Source organism: Carcharodon carcharias, chromosome 4, assembly GCF_017639515.1.
Source record: "Carcharodon carcharias isolate sCarCar2 chromosome 4, sCarCar2.pri, whole genome shotgun sequence".
Taxonomy (NCBI): Eukaryota; Metazoa; Chordata; class Chondrichthyes; order Lamniformes; family Lamnidae; genus Carcharodon; species Carcharodon carcharias.
In genome coordinates, this window is record NC_054470.1 from 109,038,889 (window position 1) to 109,059,628 (window position 20,740).

At 40.0% G+C, this 20,740-nt stretch overlaps 2 protein-coding genes across 8 annotated transcripts in view; one reads left to right on the forward strand and one right to left on the reverse strand.

Moving 5' to 3' along the window:
- The first annotated feature begins 1,258 nt into the window (after nt 1-1,258).
- On the forward strand, nt 1,259-20,493 carry LOC121277376 (thymic stromal cotransporter protein-like). Of its 7 annotated transcripts, XM_041186771.1 has the most exons (8): nt 1,259-1,752; nt 1,927-2,054; nt 2,611-2,663; nt 4,128-4,233; nt 7,847-7,888; nt 8,808-9,111; nt 12,591-12,734; nt 19,908-20,493. In XM_041186771.1, exons 1-6 carry the CDS (start codon nt 1,709-1,711, stop codon nt 8,981-8,983), a joined length of 549 nt encoding a protein of 182 aa, XP_041042705.1. In that variant the 5' UTR covers nt 1,259-1,708; the 3' UTR covers nt 8,984-9,111; nt 12,591-12,734; nt 19,908-20,493. The 7 variants fall into 7 exon arrangements, with proteins under 7 accessions (XP_041042705.1, XP_041042703.1, XP_041042711.1 ...); XM_041186769.1 differs by having other exon boundaries at nt 1,259-2,054; XM_041186777.1 differs by lacking the exon at nt 1,927-2,054.
- snx30 (sorting nexin family member 30) overlaps nt 16,348-20,740 on the reverse strand; it is a 37,681-nt gene continuing 33,288 nt past the window's right edge. The window contains exon 8 of the mRNA XM_041186768.1: nt 16,348-19,667. Coding sequence (XP_041042702.1) covers nt 19,593-19,667 — 75 coding nt within the window. The 3' untranslated portion in view covers nt 16,348-19,592. The remainder of the gene's footprint in view (nt 19,668-20,740) is intronic.

A 20,740-nucleotide genomic window follows, 5' to 3' on the forward strand; every position in this document is an offset into this window, starting at 1 on the left:
TCATGGGGCAAGTGTCATTCTGACCCTGAAACTATATGTCGAATGCTAAGAAGATTAACACATTTAACTATTGCACCTGGGAGTCATAGGCTGGTGAAAGGGGAAAGTGGCGACACCTCCTGTGGGCTGGCATGCATTACCACAGCAACCAGTGGATACAATAGCTTGGCAACTGGTGCCAATGCTGAAAACAACAACAACACTTGGCAGCTTCAGGTGAAGTGCTTGTAGCAGAACATACCTTACAACGATTGGCCTTCAGCATGTGAAGACACCCTACCTGAATAGATACTTTGTAATGTTTTGTTATCTCTCATAAATGGGAGGATGCCAACACGCACATAACACATTGCAAGATCACCCATTTTTTTTAAATTAAAAATGTCTTCAAATAAGTGAACAGGTAAATTTTTTGTCTCAATACGAATGTCTGGGTCTGATTAAAATCTTGAGACAGATGTAGGTTTTGCTGACACCACAAGAACCATCAACCCAGTTTCCTTTGGCAGTCCATTGCTGGGTCCAACATTTTCATTCCACCGCGTCTTCTGCAGGTGCCTGAACGAGGAAATAAAGAGTTCCAGCCCACGAATTCTTAACTTCTGTTCTAGAAACTGGATGGACGAGTCCTGCACTCAGCAGCTGCATCACCCAAATATTGGCAGATTCAATTAATCGAGCTGACCCGGGCCAACCAACCAAGTGAGACGAGTGATTCAGTCCGAAGAGGCAAAGTGGGGGTGGGGAGGGAGTGCTGTTCTTCCGTGTTCAAAATTTACATAAGGCAACTCTTTCGAACTGTTCTGTAGGCTCTGAGAATCCTCCTGACTTCCCCAGGAAAGTGAAAGGGGTCATTCTGGGTGTTCTCTGGCTGTTTCTTTTCTACAAAAGGAAAATGCCAGAAACATACAAAGAAAGAGAATGGAGGTGTGTCGAAAGCTGTTCTCTTTCGCCGAGGTAATTGTAGGTTTGCACCAGATCGCCGGTGCTTTCTATGACACGGCTCTGTTGATGCTGGTCCAGGAACGCTCCAATTCCACCTCTACCAACTCCACAACAGCCGAGACCAGCAGCAAGGAGCCATATCTCATTTCTGCATGATCTACAACCTCCTATTGAAGATTTCCTCACTGCCCCTCACCTATAACCCGGCTAAAAAAGGAGACCAAAAATATAGGAAGAACAAACTGGGAGATCAAAAATGCAGGAAGGTCACCATTTGTGTTCGCCTGATGGGGTTTCTGGTGTCCAGGTCCCTATTGGTTTTGGTGATCATGTTTGATCTGTCCTTGGAGGTGATGTTTGCTACTGCTCTGCTGAACGGTCTGAATGGGGGTTCGCCTGCTTTCTGGGCTGGGATCATGGCTTTTGCCTCCGACACCTCCTCACAGGAGGAGATCTATCAGGCTTAACGGAGTTAAGCTGACCACTGGCATGGCAGCGATGGTTGGAAGTGTCTCATCCGGCCACCTCTTCACTTATTTCAAAATCTCCCACATGACCAGGGGGCTGGGCTGATGGTCTGTAGCTGTATTTTTTATATTTTAAGCTTACTTTGTAGCGCCCTGGGCTAAAATCGACACAAACTGGATCCCGTGTATATGGCAGCCTGGTAGATCAAGGACAGCAGGAAATTGATGATCGAACTACTGATGAGATTGAGCTGGGAAATACAACTTTGAATGAAAGTCGAAGTGCAAAGTGTCGAATGCAGAACATTCCAAGGTTTCCAGATAATCCTAGAGGCAGCAGGTAAGTGGATAAAATTACAATTGCACTGCTCTTCACAGCTGGGGTTTTGTATGAGTTTGGGCTGAGTGGTGCACTGGACGTGTTGCCCATGTTTGTACTAAAGGACCCACTGAATTGGATCGCTGTCTGGGTCGGTTATGGCAATGCAACAGGTTACCCTCTCTTCCTCACCAGCTTCCTAGGAGTTGTAGTTTTTTCCAGATCGTTGAAGGATACTCCCTTGATTGTGACGGGAATGGTGTCATTTTCCACTGGGATGCTAATCATATCCTTCCTGAAGTGGACATTCCTATATTTTATTGGTAAGTAATTTTATTGGCAGCTTTCTGGGACTTTCCTGGACTAAACCACTTAGCGTCGAAGTCTTATCACCAATTGTGGAATATACGGCGGGGAAATCTGTAGTTTTTACCAAATGAGGAAGCTTTCAAAGAATGATTGGGCGTTACAATCCAGTGTTTTTCTTAATGTAAGGAGTTTAATCACAATCTGCAGATCGCCTCCTACATATTTTAATATTCTTCTTTTTCAAGCACCTGATTCCGATAGGCAGGATTCAATAAGCGCAGCTTCAATAAATAGGCTTGGGCACAAAGTTCCACATCCTTTTTAGCAACATTGCCGTCACTTCCAAGCTTAAAGTTCCCTCCTTCCACAATGAACAAGTGATATGCTATTGTTAATAAATAAAAATTTTGATTAAGAAAATAAAAAATCAACCTTCTGCATTCTCAAGAGTTTCAATCATGACTTCAAATAGCATTACCCGACGCCTTAATCCTTCCTCACTGAGAGCACGTGGCAAATATGTCTTTACTTTGTGACTGTATTTCATTGCGGTGTTTCTGTGCTTTTCAGGTTCATTCCCCAGAGCCTGTGCAACTGTTGCAAGCTTGTGTAAGTTATTTCAGGTAAGATTGAAACAGATCGCCATTCCAGGTCACTCATGCCACACGCTGTGCACTCACGCTATCCAACATGCAGTATAGCTGCAGCTTTAATAGCTTGAAATGGATCAGTACTAAGTTACTTTTGACCATGACGTTGCCTTACTGCATTTTTTAAATTAATTTTCGACATTATATCATAGAGCATCCCTGTTGATTTATGGCAGAGTAAATGACGGGCAGGTTGCCAACTATAGGCTGACAGTGCTCCCCGAAATGAGTTTCTGTATTGTATCCAGTGTAAATAGTTCCAGTGTAAGTAACTAGGTTAGCTCGATATAAGATTACGATCATTTTATTTCAGTGAGTTTGGATCTGTACACGTTCACCCATCTTTTTGAGTATTAGTTTGCTAGCTACAGTCGGAACAACAGTAAACCTTAAACCTTCATACTTCAACAATGAATTATAAGTAAATGTTATATTTCCACCTTAAAGCTGTGTCGCCTGTGCAATGCCGTTGTCCTCAGATTCTTCCCTTTTAAATCGGTATTTCTGCTGACCTCCTGCTGCTATTTGCAACTCCGGGTTTTTTTTTAAGAACTCATGAAAGTCTGCACAGGACATATTGACGTTCAGTTGAACCTGCGGCTCTGCTTTCACAACTCTATCACTTATTCTGTTTCTGTCCTTGTACCACAGTTGTGCCATTAAGTGGAATGCTTTTTTCGCAGTCGGCATTGACTGGAAAATGCCAGAGACCAGCTTCAACATTTGGCTGTCACCACTCTCTGGCATTTGGCTGAAACCCTCCACCCATCTTTGATCTACTCTTAAATGCCGTCTGAACAGGGGGAATTAGATGCTGGCCTAGCCCGCGACGCCCACGATTTTTTAAAAATTCTCTATTCCTTTGAGACAATTTCTTCTCTTGATTTCTGCAAAACACATTTTTCATCGCGCAGTTTGTCAATGTCAATCTCGATGCGGAGCGCTGGAGCCAAAAGTCTCCAAATTTCATGTCGTTGTCGAGCGAGAGCACTGCCATTGGTCTGAAAACCAATGTTTCGAAATCATACCATTTCTCCAGTTATTCAATTGCCCTTGAATTCTACCTGATTCTAAATTCTAAAACTAAAGATTCTGTTTGTCTTGCTCATGACCTTATACATTTGTATTGCTACCTTTTCATGTCCTGTACCTTTGCAAACCTTGTCATTTAAGGTGCATTTCCTCTGTCTATTCTTGCTTCCAAATGCACTATATAATTTTTTGTGGCCTGATGCTGTACTGTCCGTGTACTGTTGTAGAGCTGAAAGTATTCGTATAACAGTTTGAAAACAATGTAAAAAGTGATAGGAGTTCTGCGATAGAGAGGTTAAGTTATGTAATTATTGATAAGAACTGTCAACAGTAGATGCCTAGTCTGTAATGAACACCCACAATCACATTAGCACTTACTGAAACGATTAACCACTTCCTCCTCAGCCTGCTCTTTTTTATCGTGCAGCCCGAGTTTTGATGATGGTTGCCCTTATTCCGCTAGCTACAATACGATCTGTGATTTCTAAACAGATAAAGGACACTTCATATGGTTAGTATCTCAGATCCTGCTAACCTTTGCCATTTTACAAAATATCAGCTTGTGCCATGCATACTTTTCATTTCCATTAATATAAATAAAATAAAAGCTTTTGGCAAGCTTACTTATTGATGTGATGTGATGCTGCTTTGTCTTCATTATACAGGTTACTCTAACCCATGCAGTATCCCTGAACTGAATCTGGGAAATAGTCCTTTCCCAAGTCTCCACCAAGACATCTGTACCTCTTCCTTTCCCAAATATAGTTGCTGGCTCACTTGCAGCCAGACACGAATCTATTCCTTGCCCACCATTCTGGGGGCTTAGTCAGCCAGTAAGCACTCAAAAATATGATTGGACCACCAATAGGGGCTCAGGGACTTTTAGCCTAAACTCCCTGGCCAGAACATGATTCAATTGTGTCAAATAATTGGGAGTAAAATCAAGCAGAGTTGGACCTGACCCATTACCCTCCAGGTTAATATTTTGGCTTGGGGATTTGACTTAACTCTGTAATATCTTTGTGTTAGCATCTTCCCATGGAGACCTGTGTAAATAGCCGTGACACTTATGCTCTGCCTAGCTACAAATGGATGAAGCACAGCATGTGAATCCTGCAATTGTACTTATGAAGGATACACTTTCCCTGGAGGTGATTCAGTGGAGCATTATGACACGGCAGATGGCCTGTGCCAAGTGGATCAAATCCAAGAGGGAAACTCAATTCCGCTTTTATAACGGTTTTGCAATTTATATTTATTTCGAGATGCATGCCCTGAATTCAGAAGTAATATGCCTACCAAGACTTCAGAGATTTTTATTAACAGAGATTTATTAACATAAGATAAGATTTCAAGCACATGCATAAGTCTATAAATTACTGCTATAATAGCTCCTAAAGCCCTTAATTAATCTGGCATCTAATTGCACCCCTGGTTGATAGAAAGAGGTAGAAGTGCAGGATTCTGTTTTACCTGTACATAAACCACTGTTTTGTCCTGTGCCTAAACCTCAGAACCCACAGTACTTTTACTTCCAGAAGTTTTCTGCACCCCTATAATTCCAACAGATTTTCCCTGCAATTTGCAATACACTGACTTCATGTGCCCAACTTTGTTACAATGAAAATACCTCAATTTTTGAATGTTACCTCTACCCTTAGCACCTTCCTTTTTTATCTTGAAAAAAACTTCCTGGGAATTTCCACCTACTCCTTCTCTTCCCTGACTACCCACTTTCTTTTCACCTTCCCACTTTCTATCCTTCTCTAATTTAAAAGGGTGACAAAAAAGGTTTAGCTCCATGAATTCAATGTCATCAGCTATCTCTGCTGCTTCTCTTATCGTTTCAATCGTCTGTTCCTCCACATGAGTTTTCACTACTGAAGGAATTGAATCTTTTAATTCTTCCAAAATAATCTGTATGAGCTGCTTATGTGGTCTTTATCTTAAATGCCCGTATCCACTGGTCAAAATTACTTTGTTTTATACTTTCAAACTCAATATAAATTTTCCCAGGCTGTTTTTTCATATCCCTAAATTTCTGCCTGTATGCCTAAGGGACCAACTCATATGCACTCAAAGTAGCCTTTTTTACCACATCGTAGTTCATCAACATTTCTTCCGACAATGAAGCATAAACCTCATTTGCTCTACCCGCCAACCTAGATTGTAACAACGATGTCCAGTTTCCCTGTGGCCATTTCATTTGTTTAGCTGTCTTCTCCAATGAAATAAAGAATGCTTCAACATCTCTGTCCTCAAACTTTGGAAGAGCTAGTACAAATTTAAACATCTCTTTACTGGGTTCTGATCTGGAAATATGTCCTTCCTCATCTGCGGGAGTCTTTTTTAACTGCCAGCATTTTAAGCTGGAATTCTCTTTTTCTCTTTCCTCCTTTTCTAATCTCACCATTTCTAAGTCTCATTCCTGTTTTTCTTTCTCTCTCCTGCCTTTCTGCCTATTCCCTTTGAAATGCTCTTCCTTTTTTCTTTTTCTACTGTCTCTAGCTCAAGTTTTTTTTCATTTCTATTGCTTGCTCAAATTCAAGCTTCTTCATTTCTAACTGAAGTCTTACTACCTCCAGCTGTGACTCACTAGTGTCAGGTATCACTTCTAGCTTTAAATGCTGTGCTATACCTTCAATTATGTTTGCTTTCTTTGCTCCTGCAGGTAATCCCAATTGTAACTTATCCACCAATTCCATTAACTTAACTTTATTTACCATTTGTAAACCAGCCAAAATTATAACTTCAACTCCCAGAAGTCTTAGCAACTTCCAAAGTCACATTGCAGTCTCACCACTTCAAAAAAAAGCCTCACACTAACTCTTGAATTCAAAGTTCTTCTCGTGTTTGTAATTTTAAGTTTCACCAACTGCAAACCCATCAAGAAATCTCAAATATATCCCGCAAAAAGCCTCCTATTTCTGTTATGGCAGGCGGACGGTAACTGCCAAGCTGCCCAAATCCCGGATGGAAACTTGAATGAGCTTCCACAATTATTTGTAATTTGTACTTATTTCAAGATGCGGGCTTTGAATTCAGTGAATAGAAGGTCACCAAGTCTTATAGGTTTCTTACAAAACTAAAGTAAACATTTATTAATAGATGAAATGATTTTAAGCACATACATAGATCAACAAATTACTACAATGATAACTTCTAAATCCCCTAATTAATCTAAACCCCAGTTACACCTCTGTTAAGACAACAATGAGACACACACATTTTAAAAGACCCAGGCAAAGTAACACACAATGCCCTGAACAGTTGAATACAAAGTGAGTTTTTCTCAGCTTCAGTTCCTTGTAGACAGCAGCTTGAGGCTTGGATGCTGGAGGCTTTTCACATTTGTGTTAGATCTTGAATTCCTGCCCTTACACACAGCCTTCTCTACTTTATACATATTTTCCCCTTTGAATGCAAATTACCATTGTTTCACTATGCTTTTGGAATCTTACCTCTCTAATAATAAAATCTGTCATTGTACCAATTTTACCAGTAATCTTTGGGAAAAATAAAAATAATGTTTCTTAACTTCTCCTGGCTAGGCGTAGTATTTCACTCCCTCTTTTGAATACAAGGTGGTCTGCTTGATTTATAAATGCAAACGTTCTCTTTACACCTTACATTCTAAAACATCCCCCATGTTTACCTAATTAACATTTCAAACCTAGCTTATTTTCTGATACATCATAGCCTTCAGACCAGCTGCCTTTAATTCAATTAAGTCACACACATACACACATATACATGAATACAGACCTCACTATTACTCTACAATAAATTCCAATAACATTACAAAAATTACTATATCTTCCTGACAATCCCTAATAGCAAATAACAAGAATGGAATTCCCACATCCTAAACCTGTGGATAGTGCTGACTATTCACCCTCAACATAGTTTTTAAAGTTTGATGCCATCTTTCCAAAGCCCCTTGTGATTCAGGATGGGAAGCTATTGACTTAAACTGTTTTATCCCAAACTGTTCATTATTTCCTTAAACAGCTGTGACATGGAATCTGAACCCTGATCTGATTGTATTTCTTTTGGTAAACTATATCTTGTAAAACACTTAGTAAGCTTTTCCACAATTCTCTTTGTTGTATTATTTCTCAAAGGTATCGCTTCAGGAAACCTTATAGACACGTCCATTATTGTCAGTAAGTACTTATTTCCACTTTTAGTTTTAGGGATGGGGTCCTACACAATCAATCATGACCCTAGTAAAAGGTTCTTGCACTGCACTTGTTATTTGCACTACTCCAGTTCTCACTCATTTCCAGGGACCCCACCAACCCCCAAGGATCCAACCCCTAATGCTCCTCAGTAACAAGTGTTGCATGAAGATTGTATGACAGCTAATGACAGTCTATTGCCATCATGATGAATACGTCAGAACTACCCCCAACTGAACACTGGGAAGATCAAAACCATTCTTCTAGGCTCCCACCAGGTGAGGTCCGATCCGATCCAGCATCAACATCACTTTCACTCCTGTAGCAATATCTGCCACACCTTTTACCACTGCTGCCAAGCTCAGCCGCACCTTCAGCATTTCTACACTCTACCTCCACACCCTCCTTGCCTGTCAGGTAATAAACATCATCCAAAACTCCATGATGGAGTCTTCAACTGTTTTAACCCAGTCTTTGCATTATAGAAATGATGGTGCAATGGTATGTTACAGGATAAAAACGTCCCTCAAGTAGTCCAAACTAGGAAGGAATAACATGCCCGAAATGTGCGCATCTTGAGAATTATTTAAAATGAATCCCCTCACTAAACACCCCTCTTTTCCTCTTTCCCCCCTTTCAAAAATGCATCTTTGATTAGACTTTTACTTCACTGCCTTATTATTGGCTATCCCTCCTAGTGAAGATGATCATCTTCAAAGTGTCTAAAGATGGTTGATGAGACCAATTGGGTTCTGCAGATTTTATGGCACGTAGGATATCGTTATCACGTGGGATGTCTGGTCATGTATTCAGTTCAAGTTGTGTGGCGTTCCTTTCGCTGTTTTCATTTTTCCTCTTCATTTCATCATCGTTGGGTCTCAAAATGCTGGATTCCGTCCCATAGGCTCATGTCACCATCTGGTTCGGTCCAAGGTGATGATCTCCCAGGAGTCGGTGTCAATATTGCATTTCTCCATGTTGGCTTTCAGCACATCCTTTGTGTTTATTCTGTCCTCCTGTGGTGCCTTTGCCCTGACTGAGCTGGGAGAAGACAACCTGCTTTGGGATCCTGGTATCTGAATTATATGACCAACCCAACAAAGCTGATGGCGGAAAATCATACACTAGATGCTTGTGGTGCCTGCTTGTGAGAGGACACTGATGTTGGTGCGTCAATCCTCCCATTTAAAATGCATGATCCTCTGCAGGTAGGTAGTATGACTCCAGTGCTTTGAGGTGCCTCCTATAAAATGTTCATGTTTCAGCCCCATACACTAATGTGACAAAAGTATAATAATGTGAAGTAGGTTCATTGGTGTGATTATAGTTGGGTCTGTTTGTGTGATTCAATTACATTTGGAGTCAAGTAGACTGCAAGCTTGAAATCATCAATGTCAGCTTAGCATGTAAGGTCTGAAGGGAATTTGCATTTTTAGATAAACGAAGGGATTGTTTGGATTACAAAGGATCTTATTCTGTTTACAACTAGCCAGATAAGTAGGCTAAGGAGTGTTTATTTTTCCCCAAAAGGTTACTGACAATATTGGCAACATGAAACTTTTTATATTTTGAGGAAGATACAGTTTCAAAGGCATAGAGAATAAAATTTACATATTAAAGAGAGAGAAGCATATATAAAGGAGAATGAAAGGATATGTAAAAAAAAAAAAAGCCATGTAAGATCTAACAGGAGTGAGAGAAACAGCCTTCAAGAAGCCTCCAGCCATTTGTGCATAAGTCTGTTATGTGAAATAAGAGAAGTCGGAGAAAAACCATTTGGAATTCCTGTGTCAAGTGGGTAGTGTTAACTTGCTGGGTTTGTTTTAAATCCAAAATCTATTTTGGACTGTTGCCTTAAAAGGGGGTGTGTAACTGGGACTCAGGTTAGTTAGGAATTTTTGGGTTTGTTATAGTAGCAAGTAATTGTAGTCTTATATGTCTGAAATCTTTTAATTTGTTTACAAATACTTTAATTTTTAAAATCTCAAAGACTTGGTGGACTCATTACTCCTGAACTCAGTGCACACATCTCATAATAAATACAAATTGCAAGACCATTGTGATAGCACGACCAAGTTTCCCTTGTGGATTTGGTCTGCCTGGCACACATCATCTGCCATGTCATAACAGTAAGAAGGGATCATGACTGCATACTAGCCCATGAGCTTGGTTTCAATTTTGATGTCACAATCTTCAAACTCTGGCTTTGGCAGGTGGCCAAAGGCTGCACCAGCAGATTCGGGCGAGGCTGGAATTCTTAATCAATGTCCACCTTCTGTGAGAGATAAACTTCCAAGTTACAGAAGTGTTCCCCGTTTTCTAGGCAATCATCATGAATCCTAGACCCCACCCCAAAAGCCCAGCACACTTTTCATTTGAAGAATCTTCCACACTAAAGGTACTTCAGCAATTTACATTGTTGTCTACTTGCAGCCACAGCTCCAGATTTTGGTTCACTATGGTAGCATAGTGGTTACTGGAGTAATGGTCTGGAGCATAGTTCAAATCCCACCAGAACAGCTTCGGATTTAAATTCAATAAATTAAATTGGAATAAAAGCAGCTTATCTGCTTTGCTAAGCATGAAACAACTGGATTGCTGTAAAAACCTAAGTAGTTCAATAATGTCCTTTAGGGAAGGAAATCTGATGCCCTTACCCGCTCTGGCTGACATGTGACTCGAGCCACAATGCGGTTGAATCATATTCCCTTGGAAATGGTCTAGCAAGTCACTCAGTTGCATTCGAGATGACATCTTGTCACCATTTTGAAGGGTAATCAGGGAAGGGCAATGATGCCTGCAACACTGACATCTTGTGAATTAATATTTTAAGCAGTCAGCCTGTCAAGTCTGCTCAGCCATTCAATTGCAACACGGCTGATGTGTGGGCAACTTTTGATGTTCAAAAGTTTGAACACAATACGGATACAGTTTGTTTTAATTCTGGCAGGGAGTGATGGGTGTGAAGAGAATGAGTCAGATAACATTTTCAGTCATTGACATTTCAAACACTTGGCAGCTCCAAAGCCTATTTTATATGGTGGGCACATGTCACTCAGAAAATGGTACCATGTTGAATTTAAATGTATCAAGTTTTATTGGTCCAACTATTTCAAATCAGTTGTGGTAAAAATAAGTGTGATATCAAAACAGTACATGATCAGTATACTATTACCTTGACAACATTTTATAAAAGTTTATACAGTACATTACACCTGAATCTGATAGCTAACCATGTAGATTAAAGATCGAAAACAAATCTGCAGGAATGATGCTAGGAAGACAGAATGCATTCAGCCAATATTCTTTAAAGAAACACACTTTACTGGGTTCAAAGCTCATCATTATAGAAGAGTGGCCACTACAGCTGGGCAGCAGCCACATGCCCAGATTGAATGATCTACAGAGACAAGTGGCAGCATTTTGCAGTTCTGCATAGCCATTCCCTTAGTTAAGGCATTTAGTGCAAAATAAAACTCATGAAAAAAAATTTTCAACCCTTCTCCAAATAAAAACCACATTCAACACTGTAAATCACACATTAATTTCTACTAGCCAATGTGAAAGCATCTTACCACATCCCTGGTTCTAGTTCTGTTAGCTTATTAAATCAGCTAAACATTGTGTGAAACTGTATACAGCTGCCATGTGCCAAGCATAGCCAGATACAGTACAAACTAAGCAAGCACTCAATTGGACTGGTTGTAAGCCTATGCAAAGCCAACAACTCCCAACTCACTAAAAAGAGTGCGACTCAGTGAGTTGTTTCACTTAGTACTAGGGCTGTCAAAGGATTCAGATTATTTTAAAATCTATGAAACATGGGGAATGAAAACTCCTTTAGCACCATCGCCCCTGAAGTTGTAACTTGTAGATTAGAAACTATATTGGTGAGTGAATAAACTATCCAAGGTTTCTTAAAATCACAAATTAATAATTTGACACCTTTCACAGCTTATTAAATAATGCAACACCACAAATTACTACTTGAAAACATTTTATTGCTTACAAAAAAAGTACATTTTACCAGCTTTGTCTCTGTGCCTCAACCACCTGTATAAAAGAAAGTACACACCCAGAACTTTGCAAGTTTAACAAAATTCTGCTGGGAAACTGGAATGGAACAGGAACAGATGTTATGGGCTAAACTACAGGCCTAATAGCTTCAGGATAAAATCAATAACAAACATACTATGCTTAATACCTCAATGTATTTTGACATAAGCTCAGTCCTTTTATGAAGTGGTCTCAATTTCATTCCTCCAATAAAAGCCACCACAGTAACATTGTGGTTATGTAAATTGGCTAGTAATCATAAGAACTAATGATCAGGGGACAAGAGTACAAATCCCACCCTGGCAGTTGGGGGATTTAAATTCCCCAAATTTACAGCATTCAGGAATTGTTTATGCTGTTCCAAGATCAAATATTCAAACTAACGAAAATTTATCAGGGTAAGGGCTCACGAATTACATTTTAAAGAAACTTGGCAAATATTGACGAAAACACACCAGATTAGCATGTTCAACCAGATTATTTCGTGGATGCCTTCATGAAATAAGGGCCAATGCAAAATTAAATTGAAGATACGTCAGGCACAATATTTAAAACTCTTCAAAACACACTGTGGGTCCCTGGTGGCCTGATCCAATATCCAACATTCATCACAAGCAATTTTTCTTCTAAGGAGCCATCTGAAGAGCTGAAAAGTGTTGTAAGAGAGCAAGAGCTGCCCTGATGTGAAGACACTGAAATATGCCAAGATAGACAAGATAATAGGTCGAGAACAACTCTCCAATTCTCAGGAGCACTTCAAAATGCTAATGATTATGTAAGTATTCAAAACATTCCAATGGTAGTTCAGGGAAGTAATAACCAAACAATTACAGTGCTCTGATCATCGTGGGTCTGGTTCTCGTCACAGAGGCATAAGGGAAATAGTCACAAACTGAAGGCCATGCAGAAAAGAGGCATGAGGAGGATCCCAAATTTCATGGCTCTAAAGAAACAACTTGAGAAACTGAGGCTTTTCAGCTTGGAAGGGAAGCATCCAAGATTTCCCCGTAATGGCAATTAAAAGATTGTTAAGGGAATGTAAAAGTTAACCCAGAATATTACATCAAATTGTGGCGATAACAAAGGGATATAGCAGTTTGAACTGTCTGAATGTCATCCCATCACTTTAAACATTCGCTCCCTCCACTATTAGTGCATCCTGGCTGCAGTGCGCACCATCTACAAGATGTTATGCGGCAACTCGGCAAGGCTCCTTCCACAGCACCTTCCAAACCTGGGGTATCTATCACTTAGAAGGACAAGGACAGCAGGCATATAGGTCCAAGTCACACCATCCTGACTTGGAAGTTGATCACTGATCCTTCAACAGCACCATGGTAGTACATTCATCACATTGCAGCGTTTAGGGCAGTGGCCTAACAACAATGGGCAATAAATACTGCCTTGTCATCAGCACCCACATTTAAAAAAAGGAAATTTCAGTGTTCGACACATGAAACAGACATCCAGATAACATGGAGATAAAATGTTCCAGAATAACAAGTCAGATGTTGCGATGAGGGTGGGAGAAGAACTGGAGATTTTTCTGGTGGGCCAAATAGCCTTCCCCATCCATAACTAATCATCTCATGAAATAAAGGCCATTATTTTGATGTTCCAAGTCTATTTAGATCATAGATGGAGTTGGACCATCATCTAAAACATTAACTCCTGAATTAGGAATGGAGTTATGTGGATGTTAGTTGCTCAAGTACACTCAGTTCGGGGAAAATTTAGCCAAACAGGGCCACTAAGCAGGAATGCAACACATTGGCAAGGTATTCCACCTTGTGGCCAAAGCATAATACTGAAAACTATTCAAAATCAGTGCACACTATACAAATTGTCCTTTCACTTATGGACATTGCTTAAACGTAGCTGTCTGCCATATATTCTAAGGTGAGTCACGCCCTTCTCCCCCAACTTAACAGAGAAGTTTCAGTCTCCAAATAGTTGCTCGGTGGCACAGAATTTGAATATTGTTCAAAACGGATACATGTTGCCGAAGTTTTTCATCTTGCATTCTGGTGCTTGTCCTGAGTGCCAAATTTCAAACGATCACAATAATTTATACTGCAGGAGAAAAGGGTGCTGATTGGTTGGCAAGTCAACCCGAAATGGCCGAGGCATTGACACGGAGAAAGCAATGGGGAAACTTCGGCTCCCTGAGCTCCCAGTTAATTCAAGAAAGGCGCAAGGTTTCGGCACATTCCTTTTCTTTGCAGAGAAGGGGTCCCTGCACATGAATGTATGTCGCTTCTACCAAGTGCAAATGAGCCACGTTACAAGCTCAGCTGATTTTCGTAAATTGGTTGTTTGTGTAGCTATTAGCACACTCAGGTTTGTTCAGCAAGTGCTGCCCAATCACAAAACAGTAGACATTGTTTTCAGTTTTGCAAGCATGGGCTGGTTGAGAATGGCCTGTACTCCACCTAATACTAACAGGTTTGATGCGATCAGCCAATTATTGTGACATAGGCCACAGCTAGAGTATTGCGTGCAGTTCTGGAATCCACATTATAGGAAGGATGTGATTGCACTAGAAAGAGTGCAGAGGAGATTTACCAGGATGTTGCCTGGGCTGGAGAGTTTTAGTTATGAGGAGAGATTGGATAGACTGGGGTTATTTTCCCTGGAGCAGAGGAGATTGAGGGGGGAACATGATTGAGGTGTATGAAATTATGAGAGACATAGGGTAGATAGGAAGGAACTTTTCCCCTTGGTAGAGGGATCAATAACCAGGCGGCATAGATTTAAGGTAAGGGGCAGGAGGTTTAGAGGGGATGAGGGGAAGAATTTTTTCACCCAGAGGGTGGTGGGAATCTGGAACTCACTGCCTGAAAAAAGGATGGTAAAGGCAGAAACCCTCGTAACAGTTAAGCATTTGGATGTGCACTTGCAATGCCATGTCATACAAGGTTATGGGCCTAGTGCTGGAAAACGGGATTAATTAGGTACTTGTTTGACCGACGCAGACCCGATGGGCTGAAGGATCTTTTTCTGTGCTGTAGATCTCTATGACTATTACCAGTTTAAGAAAATCATTTGAGCTCATAATGTGGTTCATTTACTCTTGTTGGAAGTGACATACATTCATATGCATGCACCTGTTCTCTGCAAACAAAAAGAATGTGTTCAAGCCTTGCATCATTTTTGAATTATCTGGCAACTTGGGGAATCTATGACCCAGTTGCTTTCTCAGTGGCAATGCCTCAACTGGAGTTGACTCACCAACCAATCAGCACCCTTTTCTATGGTAGTATAAGCTGTTTGACAGTTTGAACTTCAGCATTCTTGCATTAGCCTTATGAGTGCAAGACAAAAAGCTTCAGCAACATGTCTCATTACAGCAATAGACTCCAAATAAATGAACCGTCAGATACCCTCCTCAGCAACATTAACCAAGCAATCTGTTACAGGTGATGCTCGAGATTCTTTACATGGACAAATGTTAAAGACAAGTCACTCTTCCCCAGAAAAGACGAAATGGGAACCAATCACCGCATGCTAGCCCCATCAGATAGAGATAAATAAAGAGTGTAGCTCACCAATCTGTTGCAAAAAAACACACCACACAAGAGTGGGGAGATCGTGGCATTGTAGTAATGGCACTGGACTAGTAACATTAATCGTCTGGGGGTTTGGGATCAAATGGCATCTGGCAGAATTTAAAATCAATTGATGAAAGCTAGCCCAAAAAACTATCAAATTGTCATTAAAAAACCCCACCAGGCTCCCCAATGAGCTTCATGGAAGAATGCCTGCCATTCTTACCTGGTCTGACATACATGTGACTCCAGCTCCATAAAAATCTGTGGTTGACTATTAACTGAAATGGCCAAGCAAGCCACTCAGTTAAAGGGCAATTAGGCAACAAATGCTGGTCTTACCAAAGATGCCCAAACCCCATGAAAGAACTATAAAGAGAAGTCAGCTGAATGTAGTAGAAGCATAGTATCGGGACATGTTCCTAACCCCCGCAGCAGACAAAAAATTCCCTTTAATCAAATGATCTTGAAACAGCTTAAATATATACAATGTGAATGTTGAACGCTTATCCCGAGATTTGCACCATTTTAAACCACACCCACTCCCCAAAAAATATACTTGGAAACAAATCACATTTTAAAGATCCTCCTTACAATTCTACAATGACTCATACCAAGTGAATGTGGGCACACTCTCTGGTGTCAACCGACGGTTTAAATGCTTGGGGTGCATCCATTTCCTGGCTGTTAACATTCAGCAGTGCTGATGCCTCAAGTTACATCCCCCTTTAAATATCACATAACATTCTATGGGCCAGACCGAATTAGTGTTTGGGCATATGCAAGAAATTTCTCTTTCCTGATCCTTCATAACATATCAATAACAGCCACAGTACACAATTTGAATGCAAACAGTTTACCCAAGTGTTTATTCAATAGTGTTCAAAAAAAATCCACAGGTACAAGTTGGATTGCAAGAATTGTTGGCGTTAGCATAGCACCAAACTTGTTAGGGAAAGGGTACAACATTAAATAATCCACAATGATTTTACTAACTCCTTCATGATTTATATCAAAACTTCATGCTTTAAGGTTCACAGTAAACAAATCCATCTATCCTCAACAGAAATTGAGGATTACAATCACTTCAATTAACCCAAGATCCGTCAGAAGCTTCAACACAGATGCAGTTAAACAAAATATTGAATACCTCACTTCTAGCAACTCTGCTGTAAAACTGTAATGATCCACAATACAATAAAAGATCTCTGAATGCACAGGTACATTTCAATACAATGAAACTACATGACCATCTCTTCTCCACCCATTAGTGCCAATAAGCTCATGGCGAAAAAGAATGCCAGTATTTTGATTGCCACCTCCCTCAAAACTTGTTATAAACCAGTTACATTAATTATTTCACATGCATATTGCTATTTTAGCTGGTGAAGACAGCCACATCGCCATGAGGTCACTAATCAATGTGACGTACAGCATGTAAGCCTGCCAATATTGAACACTAACAGGAATTTTTTTTTTTGCTGGGCAAATGTACCTTTGTAACTCCATTCAAAGTGCTCTCCAGTAGTGGTGTAGCCCATTACAGTTTTAGTTACAATTCTAGCGCAAAGATTAACACATTCCAGAAGTTAGCACCAGGCAAAAAACAATGAGAAGGAATGATTCAGAGCACAGCATACAATGCTACTTGTCCATAGCACTTATGCCATGTGCATCATTTTCAAATGGCTTCCAATGTTTAATTTCCTCCACACTAACTTGTTGAAAGGCCGTTTGATCAAATCATCCGCCTGGACTACTTCCTGTAGAACATTAATGCATTTGCATAAAGACGTTGGTAAAATTTTGGCACTTTAAGCAAGTCATCACCTATGAACTGTGATAAATTACAATGATCAATTTTCAGGTTCAGAAATTCTTTAAATTTGCCAGATTAGTACATACCCCGAGGTGATTCACAAATGTGCCATCAAAACAGTCACCCTGAATACATTTTGGTGGTACTCATCTGATCAAAACTTTTTTTTCTTTCCTTGAAATCATGAGTATTAATTAAGATTCTTTTTAAAGCTGAGCCTTTTCCCCAGCCAACTCTAACTCCAGAAGTCATGGGGCTTTCGCTCATACATGGAATTGGAAGATCTCATTCAGAACTGAATGAGATACACCAATTTTAAGTGGGGAACATTCCACTTTAAATTGAACCTCTAAACTGCAGACAAACCCAAACATCACATACACATCTCAAATGAGAAAGGGGTGGGATGCTTTCCCAATCACTTTGGCTTTCAGTTTAATGCATGCATTGAATTGCTCAAAAGAGAGAAAAAAAACAAAATGTCTTCACTCTTGGAAACTTTCCCCACTTCAAAAACTGCTGGGGCACAGAAAACGTTTTTAATTGGTCTTTTGCTTTCTTTAACTATCAGCCTTATATTCTCAACAGTTTTACTTTCATGTGCAGGTTTGGTAAAACGCAATTTCTGCAAAATACAGTTAAATCGAGTCAGGGTCATCAGATGCCTAACTCAGTCCTCTGAATAAAATGCCATGAAGCAAAATTACACAACCAAAGCTATGAGTAGTTGTGGTTTTTCAAATCTAGCTTTAGCGTTAATTTTGCATGATGCCTCCAAGACGAAAATCCAGGTTTTTTTTTTTAATTGTTTATGAAATGCTTGTTGATTTAAGTTTAGAACGCTCAAACGAAAAAGGCCTTAGTGGTAATTTTTTTTTTCTTCATGATCCACGTGTGATAATTCCATTACAGTAGGCAAGAAAGCAGCAATGTAACCATGCTCCTTGGCAATTTTTCCCATTTTCTCAAGAGTTTAGTGTACTGCAGCCATGAAAACAAAGCTAGGGTTGCTCACAATTTAGTCCAAAATAAACACAAATTAGCTTATATAAAATATTGCATGCAACAAAGGCACTTTTGTATACTCACAATTCAGTTACTGTTTGTTCCCTGGGTGATCTGGTAGCTAATAATATCTCACTCTCTTTAATTAAATATCTGGAATACTCACTTAATTCACATACAAACAGGTTTCATACAAACAGGTCTCAACAACAAGGGCAGGGGCGAGTGATATGATCCCCTCCTGCCTTGCCCAGAAAGCATTTATCATAGGGCATGATTTTATAAACCAACTTCATTTATACAGGCTAAACACATTACATAGATAAAGATACCACATGTAGATGTCAAATTTTACAAAATGTGAAAATAAAACTTGGCAAAAATCGATTAGGAAAAAATATACATAAATTAGACAATGGCTTGATTATGGGCAGAGGATACAGTACTCTACAAATGATCCATACAATAAGTATGTCAATATACTTAAAAAAAGGAATGCTGTCAATGTTCAATTAATGCTGGTCTCAAAAATGTTTTACAATACTGTGCTATAAAGGATTCTAGGTTATTTAGCACTCTGCTACCATGGTCTCTAACATGCACAAGGGAACAAAGACTTAAAACATTAAGTGTTAAGTATTATAAAGATAATTGAACAGAAAGGAATTTACATCAAGTACTTTTCATTTTCTTCCCTTTTGTCTGAGGCCTTTGTATCTCCATCACTAAATCAATGCTTGGAGCTCTCCTGCATACAAGCTTACTCAAATCGTTCCACAGAAATACCAGCCAACACCTGAGTGCACTCAATTGGTTAAATAGGATGCTTCAAAGCATCTATCAAAGTATCTCAAAAATGTCCAAGACTGTTTACGTGTAACAAGTGTTAAATAAAAAACTACAGCACAAGGAGCACAATCAATCATGTCAATGAGGCAAAAGGCCTCAGTTATATCCCTCACCACTGAGTATTTGACAAAGCTCGTACTCAGCGGACCGCTGAAAGTGAATTGTTAGATAACACCGTGCGGACAAAACAAACAAGCCTTCACTGAACAGAGAGCACATCTTCCACAGTTTGAGTGTCCTTGTACAACGTGTTATTGATGTACAGCTACAGACAAAACTGTCTATTTAATGTTCTTTCTTCCCCCTCAACAACCGCTTCCCCCCAACCCCCCACCCCAAAGTGCAATATTCCAGTACTGTGAACTGGGCAATTGAAAGAGGAAACAGCCAGTGAGTAACACAAAAGCAGCAGCTACGAGTGGCCCTCGCTTTTAACTTCCAGCTTCTCTTGTAGGAGAGGAATAACAGATTCCCACGCTGCAAGGCACTGCAAAACAACCAAAAAACATTTTAAAAATCTATAACCAGAACAGATTCAAGAAAACAAAACTTAATCACATCAACAAGTAGAGGAAAATATTGAATTATGCAGTTTCTCAAGTAGCTTAGAACCATACTGTAGAGTAGTGGTCATTTGGCCCATCCTGCTTGGGCCAGCTCTTTGCTATCCAATTAGTCCAACTTCCCAGCTCTTTTCCAATTGATTAGCAAATTATTTTCTTTTCAGGTATACATCTATGGGGATTATGTTACACTTGTACAGAACACTGGCTTGGCCTCATCTGGAGTATCGCAGAGAGTTCTGGCACCGCACTTTAGGAAAGATGTGAAGACAGTGGAGATGCTCATAAACAATTCACAAGAATGGTTCCAAGGATAAGGAACTTCAGTTCCACAGATAGATTGGAGAAGTTGAGACTGCTTTCCCTGAAGAAAAGGCAGCTGAGAGGAGATTTGATAGGAGTATTCAAAACTGACAGCCAAGTAGACAAACAAGTGGGTGCTCGAGAAAGCTGGTGTTAAGAGGAACTTGTTTGAAGCTGTGATATCAAGAAAGCTCACATATTTTTGGACACGATGCAAACAGAAGGGGAGTCTGTTTGGAAAAAGAGCTAATGCAAGGCAAGACACCTGGAAAACATGCACAGGGAAGACCCAAGGTGGCAATGATGGATAATATTAGAATGTGGAGAACTGGAGGAACAGCACCTCATCTTCCGACTAGGCACTTTACAGCCTTCCGGACTGAATATTGAATTCAACGACTTTAGATCTTGAACTCCCTCCTCCATCCCCACCCCCTTTCCGTTTCTTCCCCCTTCCTTTTGTTTTTTCCAATAATTTATATAGATTTTTCCCCCACCTATTTCCATTATTTTTAAATCTATATCTTTTATGCCCTGCTAGTCTTTCCACCCTACCCCCACTAGAGCTTGAGTGCCCTGCCATCCATTCTTAATTCACACACTCGTTTAGATATCACCACCTTCAACACCTCTTTGTTCTTCTGTCTGTGACATCTTTTGATTATCTGCTCCTATCACTGCTAGCTTGTTCCTA

Bases quoted from the DNA above. Each gene is read 5' to 3' on its own strand.
- LOC121277376 (XM_041186769.1), top strand. From the start codon at position 1,841: ATGTTTGTACTAAAGGACCCACTGAATTGGATCGCTGTCTGGGTCGGT. The intron at 2,664-4,127 runs GTAAGATTGAAA...CTTCCTCCTCAG, and splicing joins GCTTGTGTAAGTTATTTCAG to CCTGCTCTTTTTTATCGTGC. The intron at 7,889-8,807 runs GTAAGTACTTAT...TCCGTCCCATAG, and splicing joins AGACACGTCCATTATTGTCA to GCTCATGTCACCATCTGGTT.